The following is a 20,627-nucleotide window of genomic DNA, read 5'->3' as shown; positions in this document are numbered from 1 at the left end:
GGTAAACAAGATGTCTCTTGCTCCTTGCCTAACCTCTATAACCTCTTGGTGAGTAGACCGAGGCATCCCCCGGCCTAGCAACACCCCTCTTGTCACAAACAGATCACTTCATTCAAAAATATTTGCTTTCTTTTTCCTTTTCATTTATAAAGACTCAACTCATACATTAAATGACATGCAAACAAGTAAGCTTCCTTTTTCTTTATTAAACTCAAGAACACGTCAAATGCACACAAATAAGCAATCTTTAAGACATGAGACTCGACTCGAAAATGTGAGTTTAAGGTGGATGAGTGGCTACCCCTAAGTCCAAAGAAGACAACTTACCCAACAAAATCCTCAAACTTGACTTAACTCGAGCAAGTAAACCGAAAAACCCTTAACTTTGTCATATCTTAACCAAAACCCGTCCCGCTTGAACCGACACCTCATAAACACTCCAAATTACCCCTAGGACCAGAAAGTAACCTCCAAGGATCACCCGAACATTACAAACCAAAAACATTCCCGGACAGCCCCTTATACTCTAAAAATTCTGCACTTACACCACAAACTTAAAAGGCTCATAACTTACTCAATACTTATCCGATTCGGGCCCATTTTATATCGACGCGACCACAACATCATGAACTTTACCATGGAATAGCCTAACCCTGCACAGACCTCAGCCACGACACTGCCCTGCCCCGTGAACAGTGCTGCCCTGCACACTCACAACATCCAACTTACCTCTAACTCAAGAATTCAACCCCATAACTCTCCTTCCTCAACTTTTCTCCATACCAAACAACCAAACACCTCAAATAACCTCTCTTAGGACTTTTTCCAAACACTTGGGCTACACTCAATCCACACTTGCACAACACATATCAAGAACATCAATAATTAACCATCAAAACTCCAAAATGTTGAACAATCAATCAAGACCAATGCAAGACCAATAAATACTTCAACATCAATTAAATTTCAGCCCCTACACATGCAACATTTCGAAAATTAGGTCCATATACAATCTGAAATTTCGAATTTTGGCAAGGACACTCAATTAATTCCATGTCAATGCACATATACTCAACATTAATCCACATAAACTCAACTCCCTAACATATTTAGAAAAAATCAGCCCCTAAACATGAAAAATTCGAAACCCTAACCTTCTAACAACATGCATTCTCGAAAATATTGCAAGAAATCATAAGGGTGGGGGTAGATATTGCTTGAATGTGAGCCCAAAGGAGTAGCTACACTTGCCTTTAACCTTTTACCCAAAAATTCGAAAATAAGGGGAGATGGAGGGAAGAACTCTTGGTCAAACTCCAAGCTAGGCTCCTTGTGGAGCTCCTCCGGCAGTGGGGACGGCGGCAGGCGGCGGCGAACGGCAGCTGGGCGGCGGCAGGAGGGGGGGGGGCGGCGGCTTCTTCAAGGGAGAGGGGAGAAGGGGCGGCTAGGGTTAGGGTTTTGATGTTAGGGTTGGGTCTTGATTTTTAAATTGAAGTGTTTTAATAATAGTGTAAATTAAAAGTGTAGTGTATTGTGTGTAGTGTTTTAAAATTTTACTTGTACTAGCAAAAGTACTACTTGTACTATTAAAACTTTTTACCTCAAACTTTTTGCTATTTTCAAACTTCTAAATTTAAAATTTCAACTCTCAACATTTTAATTGAAATTCCACTAACCCGGATTTAATAAAATCCTATTTTATGGAAAATTTAGGAAATAACCCAAGAAAATGATAAAATTGCTTTTTGACCCCTAAAAATTCAAAATTTGCATTTTTGGCCAAAACCCCTCTTTTACCTCTAACTTAAAATCTTAAAATTAAAAATCTTGAAAATAAACCACCGAAGCCCACCGTCGTCGCCTGCCTGGATAAAAATTACTAACTAAACAGTTCAAGGCATTTAATTCAAATAAGTCAAGCAAGGCTAACTTTAACTTAAACTTAAACAATTAAATTCAAGAAATTTAAAGATATAAATACTGAAAATAATTTTTTGGCATGATTTTAGAATTTTAGAAGTTCTTGGCGTTACATGAACCCCGAAACACGTTTTTGTGATTGAATTTATTGGACGAATTGAGTTTACTTTATACTATTATTTGATTTTGTCATGGTTTATTCTTTTATGTTAAGGAGTATCTAACTTTAGCATAGATTCGTAGGTTGTGAATTTTTATCGAGATATAAATTCATGATTAGGACGAATGACAAAATCCATGGACTTAAAATATGCATAGAGATGTGATATTTAGTACATGTTGATAACTATAGACCACCAGGTTAAAAGTTGTAGGAATTCAAAGAACGCAAAGCAATCAGTAATGTTAAATAATTAAAGAGATTTAACTGTTTCATTAACTTGAATTAGATTTGCATAAACTCGAGAGAGAGTGTTGATATTTCAGGAATTTCTGTCGAATTTATGTGTATAAAAGTAAATGTCAATCGTCCAGTTCAATTAGTGAGAAGATGAACCGAGATTCCAAAAAAATATTCTCATATTATATTTTCTCTTTCAAAAATTTGAATTCGTTTATTTTTTAAAAAATTAGTTATTTTAGTTGAATTCATTAGTTTATAATTTTAGTATAATCAATCATTAAATTTTTGTTACTTTGGGTAGAGGAATAAAATAACTGAATTATTGTGACATAGTCCCTGAGGACGATACTCGTACTCAGTACACTTTACTATAACTTGATTTGTGTACTTGCGATAATTTTGAGCATAATTGAGAGATATTTATATTGATTTTAAGTGTTAGTATTTGCTCGATCAAGTTTTTGGCGCCGTTGCCAGGGACTATTGATTACTTTGATTTGTTTTGTTTTATTTTCTCTACTCCAATTTTAATCACTATTTTCATCTGCGAACTGCGGGATACTCCGGCAGTGCATGCAACATTCACCTGATTCGGAACTCGTACCCTTTGATCCAGAAATTGAAAGAACTTTTCATAGGAGAAGAATGCTACAATAAGAAGCAATGGCGGACGAAGAACGACGACGTTTAGAGGGAGATGCTGAGAATAATTCACGACCTGTCTACAGATCCATGATCGATAGCACCTTGCCATCCATAAAAAATGACAGACCAAGCATCATCAGACCAACTATAGCAGCAAATCATTTTGAAATAAAGCCTTATATCATTCAAATGGTGAAAAACACAGTTTAATTTGGTGGGACGACGATCGATGACCCATATGCTCACATTACAAATTTTCTGGAAATTTTTTATACTTTCATGATGCAGGGAGTTTCTGATGACGCTATTTGTTTGCGTTTATTTTGTTTTTCATTAAGATATAAGGCTAAGGCATGGTTAAAAAATCTACTTGCAGGTTCCATCACCACTTGGGAGGATCTCGCAAAAGCTTTCCTCACCAAATACTTCCCACCATCCAAATCGATGAAGCTAAGAGCTGATATCACAACATTTTCTCAAGGCGAACAAGAAAAACTCTATGAAGCATGGGAGCGTTATAAAGATATATTGAAGAGATGCCCACACCAAACTACCAGATTGTCTTGTGGTACATATTTTTTATTATGGTATTCCTCACACTAATCGCACCATGATAGATGCAGTTGCAGGTGGTAATTTGCTACGAAAATCACCAGAGGATGGGTATGAGTTAATTGAGAAGATGACATCTAGTAGTTATCACCCTCCGTCTGAGAGAAATGCAACCAAGAGATCCGCAGGAATGCATCAAATAGATGCATTCACTTCAGTAGCAGCTCAACTTGAGGTGATGAATAAGAGGATTGAAGAGATAAGTTTAGGGAATTCTGAGATGCGTATTCAAGAAGTGTGGTGTGACAAATGAGGTGCTGAAAATTTCACGAAATATTGTCAGACTGGCAATCCATCATATCAACTAGAGGGAGGTATGGTAAACCATGTGGGAAATCAAAACCGTCCTAGGAATGATCCATTCTCAAATACGTATAATCCAGGGTGGAAACAACATCCAAAATTTTCATGGGGTGTACAGAATAATAGGCCATATGGGAATCAGAACTATGGAAAACAGCATCAGGAGGAGAAGTTAAGAATGGAACATATGCCAGAATGCAAAATCAGGATGCATCGCTAAAAAATTTGGAGAATCAGATAGTGCAGTTGTCTAAACCGATGTCCAGTAGAGATCCGGGTACTTTGCCAAGCGACACGGAGAAGAATCCAAAAGAATAGGTCAAGGCAGTTGAATTGAGAAGTGGGAAGCGAGTAGAACCTGAGAGACAAGAATTGAAAGAGCCAGAAGTTACTATACTGGAGAAAACTGCAAGTAAGTCTTTTAATTCTACACAACCACCCACATCACAAAATAATTTTGTTATTCCACCACCATTTCCTGCAGCTCTCAAGAAAGCCAAGCTAGAATCCCAGTTTGCAAAATTTCTAGAGGTATTCAAGAAACTGAATATCAACATTACTTTTGCCGACGCACTGATGCAAATGCCCAACTATTCTAAGTTCTTGAAGGAGATTCTCTCCAACAAGAGGAAATTGGAGGAGAATGCCATGATCAGTTTAACACAAAATTGCTTTGCACTGGTTCAAAACAAGATCCCACCAAAGCAAAAAGACCCAGGGAGTTTCTCTATCCCTTGCATGATTAATGATGTGTCTTTTCATAAAGTTTTGTGTGATTTAGGTGCTAGAATAAATCTAATGCCATATTCTGTTTTCAGAAAACTGAGTTCGGGAGAGCCGAAACCCACCAAGACGTCATTGCAATTGGCTGACAGATCTCTAAAGTATCAAAGAGGGATAATAGAAGATGTACTGGTGAAAGTAGACAAATTCATATTCTCGGTGGATTTTGTGGTACTTGACATGGAAAAAGATTTGGACATGCCTCTTATTCTAGGCAGACCTTTCCTGGCAACAGGAAAAACACTCATAGATGTCCAAAAGGGAGAACTACTATTGAGAGTGGGAGAGTAGAAAATTTCTTTTGATATGTTTAATGCGCTTAAATGTTCACAATATAGTGAAGAATGTTTTCAAATAGATGAAGTGGACTCACTTTTGTTTAATTATGTGCAGGATACACTCCAGGAACCTTTAGAATCTGCATTTGTATCTAGTTTTCATGAGGACGAAATCAATGTAGGACTAGAAGAGATGACTGCATACTTGAACGATAATCAGTCGTGGAAAAAAGGTGGCAAGCTTAAACTCGAAGATCTCGGTGACCGGAAGGATTTAGTACTACAGAAACCAAGTCTTGAAGAACCACAGACTGTTGAATTGAAACCACTGCCAACTCATCTAAAATATCTATTTCTTGTTGAAAATGAAAATTTAACCCTAATAATTTCTTCTTCTTTGACAGATGAAATGGGGACCAAACTATTGAATGTTCTCAAAAGCCACAAGAGTGTATTCGCCTTGAAGGTAGCAGATATCAAAGGAATCAATGCATCCATCTGCATGCATAATGTAACGCCCTGTTTTTATCTTAAATGAGTTTATTTGAGTTAATCAGAGATTACAGAATTCTCAAGCCGGTTTGATTTTGATCAGGGTCCTTTTTGCAAATTTCTACACTAAGATTTTGTTGACAAAGTCTTCTTCTTCCTCCTCCAAACCGTGAGCTCCATTGAAGACGCCTCCAACCTTTTCCAAGCTTCCAGAATCAAGTCCGAGCTCGATCCGTCCGTTAGAAATTAATTCTGAAGGCAGATTATCGATCACTGCAGTGAGAGCTCTGTTATATTGTAAGTATTTCTCCGATCGGATATGTTTTGTTTTTCGGAGGTTGTTAGAATCGATTTAGATTCTAGTATGTTGTTCTAGACAGAGTTCTGATCGTTTATTATCTGTCGGTTTTGAATTAGAGCGACGTCCGGATTTGTTATGATTTTTGGAAGCTATTTTCGAAAATGTGGTTTTGAGATTTGTTGGAATTTCCTTGATATGGGTGTATTGGCTTTGTTATGAGGTTACATCGCTATTGAACTGTTGTCTGCGTTGTCGGATTGTTCAGTTATAGCCGTTATGCCGTCGGTTTGATTTTTGAAGATTTGAACCATTTTTGAAGTTGTTGAACTTGGCTTGTAAGTCGATCATGGTAATTGATCTTTGATTGCATCTGAACAGATTCGTTTGGAGTTGTCAAGCCCTGTGTTAGCAGCATTTGGTCGTCGAGAATTGGACGAAGAACGGTAAAGAGATTACCTTGAACCGTTGCCTTTGTTGTTGGATTGTTTAGTTGTTGATTAAACCTTTTGTTGTAGCTTATCCAGAGTTGGAACTACTGCATTGAAAGGTAAAAGCAGTCATCGTAGCGGGATAGCATACTCGGGACTGTTGGTTCTCGAGTTTCCCCTTTTTAAATCACATATTGCATTGATACTTGTTCTAGCATGTGGAACTTGTATTTGTTGATTGATTGAGTTTTTGTTATGTGGCTCATGTTTATGTTTCTGTTATGCATTCATCTTGAGCCTACTTTGATTTCAGCGGGCAGAACCGCCCTTTTTGTTAGACGTTTGGGAACTATGATTGAGTGGCCTAGGTTGTAGTATTTTGCCTAGTGCTAGCATACTCATTATGGTTGCTCAAAGTCTAGAGGAGTGGGATACGTGGCACCACCTCGATTGGGAGAGTCGGTGAGTCGTTACGTGATCTCATCCTCGGGATCCCAAAAGCAGAGCAATACTCCCATGTTTATCAGAATTGATATCCTGGTTTTAAAGACATGCATATCATTAACTTCGACTTGAATATGTGGTTTGATAGCATGTTGTATATTCATTACTTGATATGTTGCTTTTACTGGGATTATCATTCTCACTGGTTATCCGGCTGTTGCTTTGTTTTGTATGTGTACTTGGCAACAGGAAGGGCAGGATCAAGTCAGCATAGACCTGGTTAGCGTCCAGAGCAAGAGATAGAAGTGAGACTCATTTAGAAGTTGAATCAGCATGTCAACCTAGTTATGTTTTGCGATCATGTTTAATCATTCGAACTTCTTGTATATGTTTTGTAAGCAAGAAACGATGTAGGTGCTATTGAATTGAATGTTGCTCTTCCATAAACCTTTCTTGTATTGTTATTGGAATGTCAAATACTCTTAATGCAAGTGTTTAGGTTTTGTTTGAGTTTATTACAGTGCCTTAACTTTTCTGGGCGAGGGGACGGCGCGGGCACGCGGCATCTTTGCAAGATATGAGCGCGGGCGCGCTTCCTTTGGCGCGGGCGCGCTGGGATTTGCGGGACGTAGGCGCGGGCGCGCTGATGTCAGCGCGGGCGCGCGAGCCTCCTTTTAAAAAAAATATATTTATTGGGTTCTTGATTACTTATCGCTTGTTGTCTGATATTAGTTGTTTAGAAACGAGGTCTCACACATAAAATCTTAATGGAAGAGAACATAAACCCGTTGGTCCAGCCACAGAGTAGATTGAATCCCAAAATGCAAAGGTAGTGAAGGCTAAAATGATAAAACTTCTGGATGCAGGTATTATTTACCCAATTTCTGATAGTGCATATGGGTGAGTCCTGTTCAATGAGTACAGAAAAAAGGGGAAATAACTGTCATTAGGAATGAGCAAAATGATCTAATACCTACTAGGACAGTTACAGGTTGGCGTGTGTGTGTAGATTATAGGAAATTGAATGACAACCCATAAGGATAATTTTTCCCTATCCTTCATTGACCAAAGTCCAAAAAGACTTGATGGTTATGAATTCTACTGTTTTCTAGATGGGTATTCAGGGTATAATCAAATTGCGATTGCACCTGAGGATCAGGATAAAACAACATTTACTTGCCCATATGGTACATTTTCTTACAGACGCATGCCTTTTGGTCTGTGTAATGCTCCTGCGACTTTTCAGAGATTCATGATGACTATATTTGTGAGACTGCATGGTGTGCCGAAGTCGATCGTTTCAGACAGAGATCCTAGATTCACTTCTCACTTCTGGCACAGTCTTCAGGGGGCACTTGGTACTCGATTGCATCTGAGTACAGCTTATCATCCTCAGACCGATGGACAGTCAGAGCGGACTATCCAGACGTTAGAGGATATGCTGCGAGCGGTAGTGCTAGACTTTGGCACTAGTTGGCAGGATTCTTTGCCTCTTGTCGAGTTTTCTTACAACAACAGCTTCCAAGCGAGTATCGGTATGGCACCTTTTGAGGCTTTGTATGGTAGAAAGTTCCGATCTCCGTTCTTTTGGGATGAATTGTCCGAGTCACCAGATTTGGGACCGGAGATGCTTAGAGATATGGCAGAGCAGGTTAAGATCATTCAGACCAGAATGAAGTCAGCTCAGGATAGACAGGCGAAGTATGCGAATGTCAGGCGTAGACCTTTGAGTTTTGATCAGGGAGACCGAGTCTTTCTGAAGATTTCACCTTTCAGAGGCACTGTCAGATTCGGTAAAAGAGGGAAGTTATCTCCAAGATTCATCGGGCCGTACGAGATTCTCGAGAAGATAGGCGATCTTGCCTACAGACTTGCACTTCCTCCGTCTTTATCTGGTATTCACGACGTTTTTCACGTCTCTATGCTGCGAAAGTATCAACCAGATATTTCTCATATCCTTCTGCCTGACGAAGCCGAGTTAGACGAGACCTGAGCTACTTTGAGTGACCGATTCAGATCCTTGATCGGAAGGAGAAGCAACTCAGAATCAAGTTGATTCCGTTGGTGAAAGTGCAATGGAGCCGTCACGGCATAGAGGAAGCGACTTGGGAGACAGAATCTGACATGAGACAGCGTTTTCCAGAGTTATTCAGTTGACGTGAGTTCTTCTTACTGTCTTTAGATCTTTATTCTAGCTTATGAGTTGTGGTTCTCGTTGATTTCGAGGACGAAATCTCTTCTTAGTGGGGGAGAATTGTAACGCCCTGTTTTTATCTTAAATGAGTTTATTTGAGTTAATCAGAGATTACAGAATTCTCAAGCCGGTTTGATTTTGATCAGGGTCCTTTTTGCAAATTTTGGAAATTTCAGGGACTAAAACGCAAATATTGATTTTTATATATTATCTACACTTAGATTTTGTTGATAAAGTCTTCTTCTTCCTCCTCCAAACCGTGAGCTCCATTGAAGACGCCTCCAACCTTTTCCAAGCTTCCAGAATCCAGTCCGAGCTCGATCCGTCCGTTAGAAATTAATTCTGAAGGCAGATTATCGATCACTGCAGTGAGAGCTCTGTTATATTGTAAGTATTTCTCCGATCGGATATGTTTTGTTTTTTGGAGGTTGTTAGAATCGATTTAGATTCTAGTATGTTGTTCTAGACAGAGTTCTGATCGTTTATTATCTGTCGGTTTTGAATTAGAGCGACGTCCGGATTTGTTATGATTTTTGGAAGCCATTTTCGAAAATGTGGTTTTGAGATTTGTTGGAATTTCCTTGATATGGGTGTATTGGCTTTGTTATGAGGTTACATCGCTATTGAACTGTTGTCTGCGTTGTCGGTTTGTTCAGTTATAGCCGTTATGCCGTCGGTTTGAGTTTTGGAGATTTGAACCGTTTTTGAAGTTGTTGAACTTGGCTTGTAAGTCGATCATGGTAATTGATCTTTGATTGTATCTGAACAGATTCGCTTGGAGTTGTCAAGCCTTGTGTTAGCAGCATTTGGTCGTCGAGAATTGGACGAAGAACGGTAAAGAGATTACCTTGAACTGTTGCCTTTGTTGTTGGATTGTTTAGTTGTTGATTAAACCTTTTGTTGTAGCTTATCCAGATTTGGAACTACTGCATTGAAAGGTAAAAGCATTCATTGTAGCGGGATAGCATACTCGGGACTGTTGGTTCTCGAGTTTCCCCTTTTTAAATCACATATTGCATTGATACTTGTTCTAGCATGTGGAACTTGTATTTGTTGATTGATTGAGTTTTTGTTATGTGGCTCATGTTTATGTTTCTGTTAGGCATTCATCTTGAGCCTACTTTGATTTCAGCGGGCAGAACCGCCCTTTTTGTTAGACGTTTGGGAACTATGATTGAGTGGCCTAGGTTGTAGTATTTTGCCTAGTGCTAGCATACTCATTATGGTTGCTCAAAGTCTAGAGGAGTGGGATACGTGGCACCACCTCGATTGGGAGAGTCGGTGAGTCGTTACGTGATCTCATCCTCGGGATCCCAAAAGCAGAGCAATACTCCCGTGTTTATCAGAATCGATATCCTGGTTTTAAAGACATGCATATCATTAACTTCGACTTGAATATGTGGTTTGATAGCATGTTGTATATTCATTACTTGATATGTTGCTTTTACTGGGATTATCATTCTCACCGGTTATCCGGCTGTTGCTTTGTTTTGTATGTGTACTTGGCAACAGGAAGGGCAGGATCAAGTCAGCATAGACCTGGTTAGCGTCCAGAGCAAGAGATAGAAGTGAGACTCGTTTAGAAGTCGAATCAGCATGTCAACCTAGTTATGTTTTGTGATCATGTTTAGTCATTCGAACTTCTCGTATATGTTTTGTAAGCAAGAAACGATGTAGGTGCTATTGAATTGAATGTTTCTCTTCCCTAAACCTTTCTTGTATTGTTATTGGAATGTCAAATACTCTTAATGCAAGTGTTTAGGTTTTGTTTGAGTTTATTACAGTGCCTTAACTTTTCTGGGCAAGGGGACGGCGCGGGCGCGCGGTTGTTGGCACGGGCGCGTGGCCTCTTTGCGAGATATGAGCGCGGGCGCGCTGATGTCAGCGCGGGCGCGCGAGCCTCCTTTTAAAAAAAAATATTTATTGGGTTCTTGATTACTTATCGCTTGTTGTCTGATATTAGTTGTTTAGAAACGAGGTCTCACATTAAGTGGTATCAGAGCGTTAAGATTCTTGGTCGAACTAGAGTGAGCGGGTAGATCGAGTCTGCGTGTATTGACTCCTCGCATGTGTTTGAATTATTTTAACTGTGTACTTAGTTCCATGCGAGCATGCTTTATTATTGAGAATGATTGAATTACATGGTTATGTGATTTAATTTATAAAGCATGATCTACTTGAGATATGACTGTTTCTGTTACCGACTGGTATCCGGTATTTCAAGCGGTTGTAAGGGCACTGATTGTAGCGATTGAGATATCTCGTGTCCTAACCTTTGATTATCAGATGGGTCCTCGTCGAGTGGTAAACGAAATACACCACCAGTTATCCCTGCGACTGAGCAAGCTAGCACTGAGGTTGATCAGTTGGATGCTTCAGCGACTCTTATGGAAACCTTGCTGAAGAGGTTTCAGTCGTTCAATCCGCCATTGTTGATGGGTTCAGAAAATCCAGTTGACTGTGAGAGTTGGTTGGATGATATGGATCAGTTGTTTGATTCCATTGACTACACAGATGACCGCCGAATCAGGTTAGTAATTCATCAGCTGCGTGGTGGTGCTAAGAGCTGGTGGATCATGACAAAGAAAGCATTTGAGAGTAGAGGTACAGAGGTTACTTGGACTCTTTTTAAATCTGAGTTTTATAAGCGGTTTTTCCCTATCTTGTATCGCAAAGATAAGGGAGCAGAGTTTGCCAATCTGAAGCAAGGGAATCTGAACATTGAAGAGTACGTGGATCTTCAGCCATGTACTGCAGCAAGTGTGGGGGAAGACACTCACCGGATCAGTGTGTGGGAGTCTTCGGTAATTGTAACACCTGTCAGCAACCGGGACACTTCTCTAAGGTGTGCCCTCAACGTAATAGAGATAGAGCTCAGAGTGGGAGTTCGTCTAGACCTGCAGCTCAGCCGGAGAGGCAGTCGTCTGCAGTGCACTCTTTCCAACCTCAGCAACAGCAGAACAGACAGGGAGGTAGCTCTAGTGCAAATCAGCCTCCGAGACAGCAAGCACGAGTCTTTGCATTGACAGAGGATCAGGCTCAGGCAGCACCTGACGATGTCATAGCAGGTAACTGTTCGATTTTCGGTCATTCTGCTCATGTCTTGATAGATACAGGTGCTTCCCATTCCTTTATCTCTGAGAAATTTGTGTTATTGCATGCTTTGACAACTGAATTGTTGCCTACAGTAGTAGCTGTTACTTCACCTTTGGGTGGAGGAATTTCTTCTGTCAGACTAGTCAGGAACTGTGAACTTTGTTTTGAGGGAAATTTGTTAGAATTCGACTGTATTGTGCTTGGTTTGTCAGATTTTGATTGTATTGTCGGTATAGATGCTTTGACCAAGTACAGGGCAACAGTTGATTGTTTTCTGAAAGTTGTCAGGTTCAGACCTGAAATGGCAGACGAGTGGAAATTCTTTGGTAAGGGTTCTCGATCTATAATTCCTTTGATTTCAGTGTTATCTATGACTCGTTTGTTACAGAGAGGTGTAGAAGGATTTTTGGTTTATGCGGTTGATGTACTGAAATCTAGCCCAGCTTTGGTTGACTTACCAGTGGTTAGAGATTTTGCTGATGTGTTTCCGAAAGATGTTCTTGGATTGCCACCCATTCGAGAGGTTGAATTCAGCATTGACTTAGTGCCAGGTACTCAACCTATTTCAAAAGCTCCTTATCGTATGGCACTTGTTGAATTGAGAGAGTTGAAGGAGAAGCTTGAGGATTTAATTGCCAAGGGATACATCAGACCTAGTGTGTCGCCTTGGGGTGCTCCTGTTCTATTCGTTCGGAAGAAGGATGGTTCTATGCGGCTCTGTATCGACTACCGCCAATTGAATCAGGCTACAGTTAAGAACAGGTATCCTTTACCCCGAAGAAATGACCTTTTTGATCAACTGCAGGGTTCTTCTGTCTACTCTAAGATTGATCTGAGGTCAGGTTATCATCAGTTGAGAGTGCGAGAGGAAGACGTTCCTAAGACCGCATTCAGAACGAGGTATGGTCATTTTGAGTTTATAGTCATGCCGTTCGGTTTGACTAACGCTCCAGCGGTTTTTATGGGTTTGATGAACCGTATCTTTCAGCGTTTTTTAGATGAGTTCGTCATTATCTTTATCGATGATATTCTTATCTACTTGAAGAACCGTACTGACCATGCAGAGCACTTGAGGACCGTACTCCAGATTTTGCGAGCTGAGCAGTTATTTGCCAAGCTGTCTAAGTGTGAATTCTGGTTAGATCGAGTTGTCTTTCTCTGTCATATTATTTCTGAAGATGGGATTTCTGTCGATCCCAGCAAGATTGAAGCGGTTATGAATTGGCCTAGACCTACTTCAGTGCCGGAGGTCCGAAGCTTCATGGGTTTAGCTGGTTATTACCGTCGTTTCATCGAGGGTTTCTCGTCTATTGCCAAGCCTATTACCCAGCTGACTCAGAAGAATGCGCCTTTTGTCTGGACTGTAGATTGTGAGGCTAGCTTTGTTGATCTGAAGAGGAGACTGACCAGTGCTCCAATTCTTTCTATTCCGAAGGGTACTGGAGGTTTCACAGTCTATTGTGATGCTTCTAACCGAGGCTTGGGTTGTGTTCTTATGCAGCATAAGCATGTGGTAGCGTATGCATCAAGACAGCTGAAACCGCACGAGACTCGTTATCCGGTTCATGATCTTGAACTAGCTGTGATCGTCTTTGCTCTGAAGATCTGGCGTCACTATCTTTATGGTGAGTCCTTCGAGATCTTTTCTGATCATAAGAGTCTTAAGTACTTGTTTTCTCAGGCAGAGCTGAATATGAGACAGAGAAGGTGGTTAGATCTGTTGAAAGATTTCGACTGTGAGATCAAGTATTATCCGGGGAAGTCGAATGCAGTTGCAGATGCGTTGAGCCGAAAGCTTTGTTCTTTATCTCTTTCTACTATTGGTGTTTCTCAGTTGATCGATGATTGTTGCACTTCTGGTTTAGAGTTTGAAACAGATAGGGAGACTATCAGAGTGTTTGCTATTCAAGCCGAACCGGAGTTGTTTATTGCAATCAGAGAAGCACAGAAGTCTGAGCCGAGCATTCAGGTTTCAGTAGGGAAAGTCAGATCTGGACATCAGTCTGAATTCCAGGTTAGAGATGAAGTCTTGTTTGTGAATAACCGTCTTGTTGTGCCTGATGTTCTGGAGTTGAGACAGCGTATTCTCCGAGAAGCTCATTGCAGTCGGTTCAGTATTCATCCGGGAGGTCGTAAGATGTACAACGATCTGAAGAACCAGTTCTGGTGGAAGCGAATGAAGAGCGACGTAGCGAGGTTTGTATCTCGGTGTTTGAATTTTCAACAGGTGAAAGCAGAACGGAAGCGACCAGGAGGTCTGTTGCACAGTTTATTTGTTCCTGAATGGAAGTGGGATCACATTTCCATGGATTTCGTCACGAAGCTACCACGATCCGTTCGAGGATGCGATGCCATTTGGGTAGTGATCGACCGATTGACGAAGTCTGCGTGTTTTATTCCGTACAGAATGACGTATCGTCATGATCAGATGGCTGAGTTTTATGTTAGCAATGTTGTGAGACTGCATGGTGTGCCGAAGTCGATCGTTTCAGACAGAGATCCTAGATTCACTTCTCACTTCTGGCACAGTCTTCAGGGGGCACTTGGTACTCGATTGCATCTGAGTATAGCTTATCATCCTCAGACCGATGGACAGTCAGAGCGGACTATCCAGACGTTAGAGGATATGCTGCGAGGGATAGTGCTAGACTTTGGCACTAGTTGGCAGGATTCTTTGCCTCTTGTCGAGTTTTCTTACAACAACAGCTTCCAAGCGAGTATCGGTATGGCGCCTTTTGAGGCTTTGTATGGCAGAGCAGGTTAAGATCATTCAGACCAGAATGAAGTCAGCTCAGGATAGACAGGCGAAGTATGCGAATGTCAGGCGTAGACCTCTGAGTTTTGATCAGGGAGACCGAGTCTTTCTGAAGATTTCAGCTTTCAGAGGCACTGTCAGATTCGGTATAAGAGGGAAGTTATTTCCAAGATTCATCGGGCCGTACGAGATTCTCGAGAAGATAGGCGATCTTGCCTACAGACTTGCACTTCCTCCATCTTTATCTGGTATTCACGACGTTTTTCACGTCTCTATGCTGTGAAAGTATCAACCAGATATTTCCCATATCCTTCAGCCTGACGAAGCCGAGATAGACGAGACCCTGAGCTACTTTGAGCGACCGATTCAGATCCTTGATTGGAAGGAGAAGCAACTCAGAACCAAGTTGATTCCGTTGGTGAAAGTGCAGTGGAGCCGTCACGGCGTAGAGGAAGCGACTTGGGAGACAGAATCTGACATGAAACAGCTTTTTCCAGAGTTATTCAGTTGACGTGAGTTCTTCTTACTGTCTTTAGTTCTTTATTCTAGCTTATGAGTTGTGGTTCTCGTTGATTTCGAGGACGAAATCTCTTCTTAGTGGGGGAGAATTGTAACGCCCTGTTTTTATCTTAAATAAGTTTATTTGAGTTAATCAGAGATTACAGAATTCTCAAGCCGGTTTGATTTTGATCAGGGTCCTTTTTGCAAATTTTGGAAATTTTAGGGACTAAAACGCAAATATTGATTTTTATATATTATCTACACTTAGATTTTGTTGACAAAGTCTTCTTCTTCGTCCTCCAAACCGTGAGCTCCATTGAAGACGCCTCCAACCTTTTCCAAGCTTCCAGAATCCAGTCCGAGCTCGATCCGTCCGTTAGAAATTAATTCTGAAGGCAGATTATCGATCACTGCAGTGAGAGCTCTGTTATATTGTAAGTATTTCTCCGATCGGATATGTTTTGTTTTTCGAAGGTTGTTAGAATCGATTTAGATTCTAGTATGTTGTTCTAGACAGAGTTCTGATCGTTTATTATCTGTCGGTTTTGAATTAGAGCGACGTCCGGATTTGTTATGATTTTTGGAAGCCATTTTTGAAAATGTGGTTTTGAGATTTGTTGGAATTTCCTTGATATGGGTGTATTGGCTTTGTTATGAGGTTACATCGCTATTGAACTGTTGTCTGCGTTGTCGGTTTGTTCAGTTATAGCCGTTATGCCGTCGGTTTGAGTATTGGAGATTTGAACCATTTTTGAAGTTGTTGAACTTGGCTTGTAAGTTGATCATGGTAATTGATCTTTGATTGTATCTGAACAGATTCGTTTGGAGTTGTCAAGCCCTGTGTTAGCAGCATTTGGTCGTCGAGAATTGGACGAAGAACGGTAAAGAGATTACCTTGAACCGTTGCCTTTGTTGTTGGATTGTTTAGTTGTTGATTAAACCTTTTGTTGTAGCTTATCCAGAGTTGGAACTACTGCATTGAAAGGTAAAAGCAGTCATCGTAGCGGGATAGCATACTCGGGACTGTTAGTTCTCGAGTTTCCCCTTTTTAAATCACATATTGCATTGATACTTGTTCTAGCATGTGGAACTTGTATTTGTTGATTGATTGAGTTTTTGTTATGTGGCTCATGTTTATGTTTCTGTTATGCATTCATCTTGAGCCTACTTTGATTTCAGCGGGCAGAACCGCCCTTTTTGTTAGACGTTTGGGAACTATGATTGAGTGGCCTAGGTTGTAGTATTTCGCCTAGTGCTAGCATACTCATTATGGTTGCTCAAAGTCTAGAGGAGTGGGATACGTGGCACCACCTTGATTGGGAGAGTCGGTGATTCGTTACGTGATCTCATCCTTGGGATCCCAAAAGCAGAGCAATACTCCCGTGTTTATCAGAATCGATATCCTGGTTTTAAAGACATGCATATCATTAACTTCGACTTGAATATGTGGTTTGATAGCATGTTGTATATTCATTACTTGATATGTTGCTTTTACTAGGATTATCATTCTCACCGGTTATCCGGCTGTTGCTTTGTTTTGTATGTGTACTTGGCAACAAGAAGGGCAGGATCAAGTCAGCATAGACCTGGTTAGCGTCCAGAGCAAGAGATAGAAGTGAGACTCGTTTAGAAGTCGAATCAGCATGTCAACCTAGTTATGTTTTGCGATCATGTTTAGTCATTCGAACTTCTCGTATATGTTTTGTAAGCAAGAAACGATGTAGGTGCTATTGAATTGAATGTTGCTCTTCCCTAAACCTTTCTTGTATTGTTATTGGAATGTCAAATACTCTTAATGCAAGTGTTTAGGTTTTGTTTGAGTTTATTACAGTGCCTTAACTTTTCTGGGCGAGGGGACGGTGCGGGCGCGCGGCCTCTTTGCAAGATATGAGCGCGGGAGCACTTACTTTGGCGCGGGCGCGCTGGGATTTGCGGGACGTAGGCGCGGGCGCGCTGATGTCAGCGTGGGCGCCCGAGCCTCCTTTTAAAAAAAATATATTTATTGGTTTCTTGATTACTTATCGCTTGTTGTCTGATATTAGTTGCTTAGAAACGAGGTCTCACACATAAAATCTTAATGGAAGAGAACATAAACCCGTTGGTCCAGCCACAGAGTAGATTGAATCCCAAAATGCAAAGGTAGTGAAGGCTAAAACAATAAAACTTCTGGATGCAGGTATTATTTACCCAATTTCTGATAGTGCATATGGGTGAGTCCTGTTCAATGTGTACAGAAAAAAGGGGAAATAACTGTCATTAGGAATGAGCAAAATGATCTAATACCTACTAGGACAGTTACAGGTTGGCGTGTGTGTAGATTATAGGAAATTGAATGACACAACCCATAAGGATAATTTTCCCCTATCCTTCATTGACCAAATTCCAAAAAGACTTGATGGTTATGAATTCTACTGTTTTCTAGATGGGTATTCAGGGTATAATCAAATTGCGATTGCACCTGAGGATCAGGATAAAACAACATTTACTTGCCCATATGGTACATTTTCTTACAGACGCATGCCTTTTGGTCTGTGTAATGCTCCTGCGACTTTTCAGAGATGCATGATGACTATATTTCATGACATGGTTGAAATTTTTTTATAAATATTTATGGATGAGTTTTCAATTTTTGGTCAATATTTTGATGCATGTCTGAATAATATAAACACTGTTTTGATGAGATGCGAGGAAACCAATTTGGTGCTAAATTGGGAGAAATGCCACATCATGGTAAGAGAAGGAATGATATTGGGGCACCGCATATCTGAGCAGGGAATTGAGGAGGACAGGTACAAGGTGCAATTCATTCAGAACTTACTTCCACCGATGACGATCAAGGGAGTCAGAAGTTTTCTAGGCCATGCCAGTTTTTATCGGCGGTTCATCAAAGATTTTTCGAAAATTGAAAAACCTCTGTCTTCTTTATTGATGAAGGATACACCTTTTGACTTTGACTCACATTGTTTGCAGGCATTCAAGACTCTGAGAGAGAAATTAGTAACAGCACCAGTGCTGACATCACCAAATTGGGATCTTCCATTTGAGGTTATTTGTGATGCCAGCGACTCGGCGGTTGGAGCTGTACTTGGACAAAGAATAGACAATGTATTCCATACTATTTACTATGCTAGAAAAAACTTGAATGAAGCTCAATTGAATTATGCTACCACTGAAAAGGAGTTGCTAGCTATAATCTTTGCAATTGACAAGTTTCATTCATACCTTGTGCTTTCAAAAATCACTTTTTTCACTGATCACTCTGCAATAAGACACTTATTGGCTAAAAAAGATGCAAAACCTTGGTTAATTAAGTGGATAATGCTCTTACAAGAATTGGATTTAGAAATAAAAGATAAGAAAGTAGAGGAAAATTTTGTAGCAGATCACTTGTCTAGACTAGAATACATTCTTGAGTGCTCACAGAATGATACTGAGGAAATAGATAATTTATTTCCTGATGAATAGTTGTTTGCCATAGAAAACGCACCTTGGTATGTTAATTTTGAAAATTACTTGGTCACAGGCACACTTCCACATAACTTATCTTTTCATCAAAAAAAAAAAGTTTATGTCGGATGTCAAGCATTATTTTTGGGAAGAGCCCTTTCTGTTTAAAGTTTCTGCTAACTCTATAATACGGAGATGTGTGGAGGAAGCAGAAATGAGAAGTATCCTCATTCATTGTCATGACCGTGACGTAGGAGGCCACAATGGGCCAATAAAGATAGCATCTAAGGTACTTGAATGTGGCTTTTATTGGCCAAATCCTTTTAAGGATTCTCGTGCTTATGTCCTTGCATGTGATAGATGTCAGCGTATAGGTAATATCTCAAACCATCATGAAATTCCTTTAAATATTATTATTGAGTGTGAGATATTTGATGTTTGAGGAATCGACTTTATGGGACCATTTCCAAATTCTTTTACAAAAAATACATTTTGGTCGTCGTCGATTATGTTTCTAAATGGGTAGAGGCTGAAGCTTGTGCAACTAATGATGCACGGGTGGTCATAAAATTTTTGAAAAAAAACATTTTTAACCGGTTTGGTACACCACATACAATTATTAGTGATGGTGGCACCCAACAAACTCTTTGAAAAACTTTTCAAGAAATATGGTATCAAGCACAAAGTTTCTACACCCTATCATCCCCAAACAAGTGGCCAAGCATATGTGTCCAATCGAGAAATAAAACAAATTTTGGAAAAAGTGTGAGTACAGACAGAAAAGATTGGGCACTTTGACTTAACGATGCGTTATGGGCCTACAGGACAGCATTTAAAACTTCTATAGGCACCTCACCATATAGATTGTTGTTTGGTAAAGCGTGTCAATTACCATTTGAATTAGAGCATAGAGCATATTGGGCCATTAAGGCAATAAACTTTGAGTTTTCTACTGCAGGTGAGAAGAGACTGTTAGAACTGAACTAATTAGAGGAATTTCGGGACCACACATGATATGGTGGTGTCGTACAAAGAGCAGACCAAGAGAATACATGACAGAAGGATTCGCCATCAAGAATTCAAAGAAGGAGATGTTGTTCTTCTATTCAATTCCCGGTTGAGGTTTTTTCTCGAGAAGTTGAAGTTGAGGTGGTCTGGCCTTTACAAAATCACCAATGTGTATCCATTAGGGGCCATTGAGATAAAAGATGCAAGAAACGAGTCTTTCACGATCAATTCTCAAAGGATCAAGCTCTATGTGGGGGGTGATGTCGACTCGACACCAATCATCACCACACTGACTGAACATGACTAATCTGCAGAGGATAACAGTCAAGCTCTAGACTATAAATTGAGAACTAATTCCTAACCACTCTTTTATCTACTTCGTTTATTTTGCTCGAATAATTTTAGCCATGTTCTCAGTCTCGTTTTTGAAAAATAAAAATAAAAAATGGGTGCGCTCGGGCTGCCAAATCTTGTAGCCCGAGCGCCAAAGTGCACTCATTCGTGATTTTTATTCAAAATGGTGTGCGCTCGGGCTGCTAAATCTTGCAGCCCGAGCGCCAAATCACACTGCCCCTCAGAATTTTTTCAAAAGGGTGTGCGCTCGGGCTGCCAAATCTTGAATCCCAAGCGCGTCGCGCAGATCCAGTTTTCAAATACCCCGATTCCCTTTCCTTTTTCGTTAAATCTTTTTCCTTCTCTCATCTCAACCCTACGCCCCTTTCTCTCTTACCCTTTTTCTCACCTCTTGTAGTGACCCGCGCCGTGATCACCTAATAATAAGAGACTTAAGCATGCAATTAAACATAAATAATCTTAATCAGAGTAACTGCATAATCTTAAAATAAAATAATACCAGGTAATAAAAACTAGTAGTCAACCCTGCTATCCAGCCTTGGTCACCACCTAACCTCTCTGTCTCCAGGAGAACTACCTGTAACTACCCCATGGAATAGAGAATCCTGCCAACAGAAAATAACCAGAAGTGAGCCTAACATGCTCAATACGAGAGTATGAGTA

The 20,627-nt window shown here is 40.4% G+C and overlaps 1 protein-coding gene and 1 non-coding gene across 2 annotated transcripts; one reads left to right on the top strand and one right to left on the bottom strand.

Annotated features, from left to right (window-relative positions):
- Nucleotides 1–2,986: 2,986 nt before the first annotated feature.
- LOC140894342 (uncharacterized) lies at nt 2,987–18,620 on the top strand. The gene is made up of 9 exons (XM_073302840.1): nt 2,987–3,160; nt 3,257–3,536; nt 3,586–3,755; nt 4,202–4,945; nt 5,060–5,204; nt 5,349–5,410; nt 17,390–17,456; nt 17,590–17,741; nt 18,126–18,620. The coding sequence occupies exons 1-9, from the start codon at nt 2,987–2,989 to the stop codon at nt 18,618–18,620; spliced, it is 2,289 nt and encodes a 762-aa protein (XP_073158941.1).
- On the bottom strand, nt 3,417–3,520 carry LOC140876925 (small nucleolar RNA R71). The gene has a single exon (XR_012149152.1). It is a non-coding gene; the product is annotated as a small nucleolar RNA R71 (small nucleolar RNA).
- Nucleotides 18,621–20,627: the final 2,007 nt, after the last annotated feature.

Source organism: Henckelia pumila, chromosome 1 (assembly GCF_033568475.1).
Source record: "Henckelia pumila isolate YLH828 chromosome 1, ASM3356847v2, whole genome shotgun sequence".
NCBI classification, from domain to species: domain Eukaryota; kingdom Viridiplantae; phylum Streptophyta; class Magnoliopsida; order Lamiales; family Gesneriaceae; genus Henckelia; species Henckelia pumila.
The sequence above is the reverse complement of the archived record's forward strand: the minus strand, read 5'-3'. Positions and strand labels throughout refer to the sequence as shown.

What these genes read in the sequence shown, in the direction of transcription:
- LOC140894342 (XM_073302840.1), top strand. Translation starts at nt 2,987, where the DNA reads ATGGCGGACGAAGAACGACGACGTTTAGAGGGAGATGCTGAGAATAAT. An exon ending in AGCCTTATATCATTCAAATG is followed by an intron (nt 3,161 to 3,256) that starts GTGAAAAACACA and finishes TTCATGATGCAG; the next exon opens with GGAGTTTCTGATGACGCTAT. An exon ending in AGGGAGAACTACTATTGAGA is followed by an intron (nt 4,946 to 5,059) that starts GTGGGAGAGTAG and finishes AATTATGTGCAG; the next exon opens with GATACACTCCAGGAACCTTT.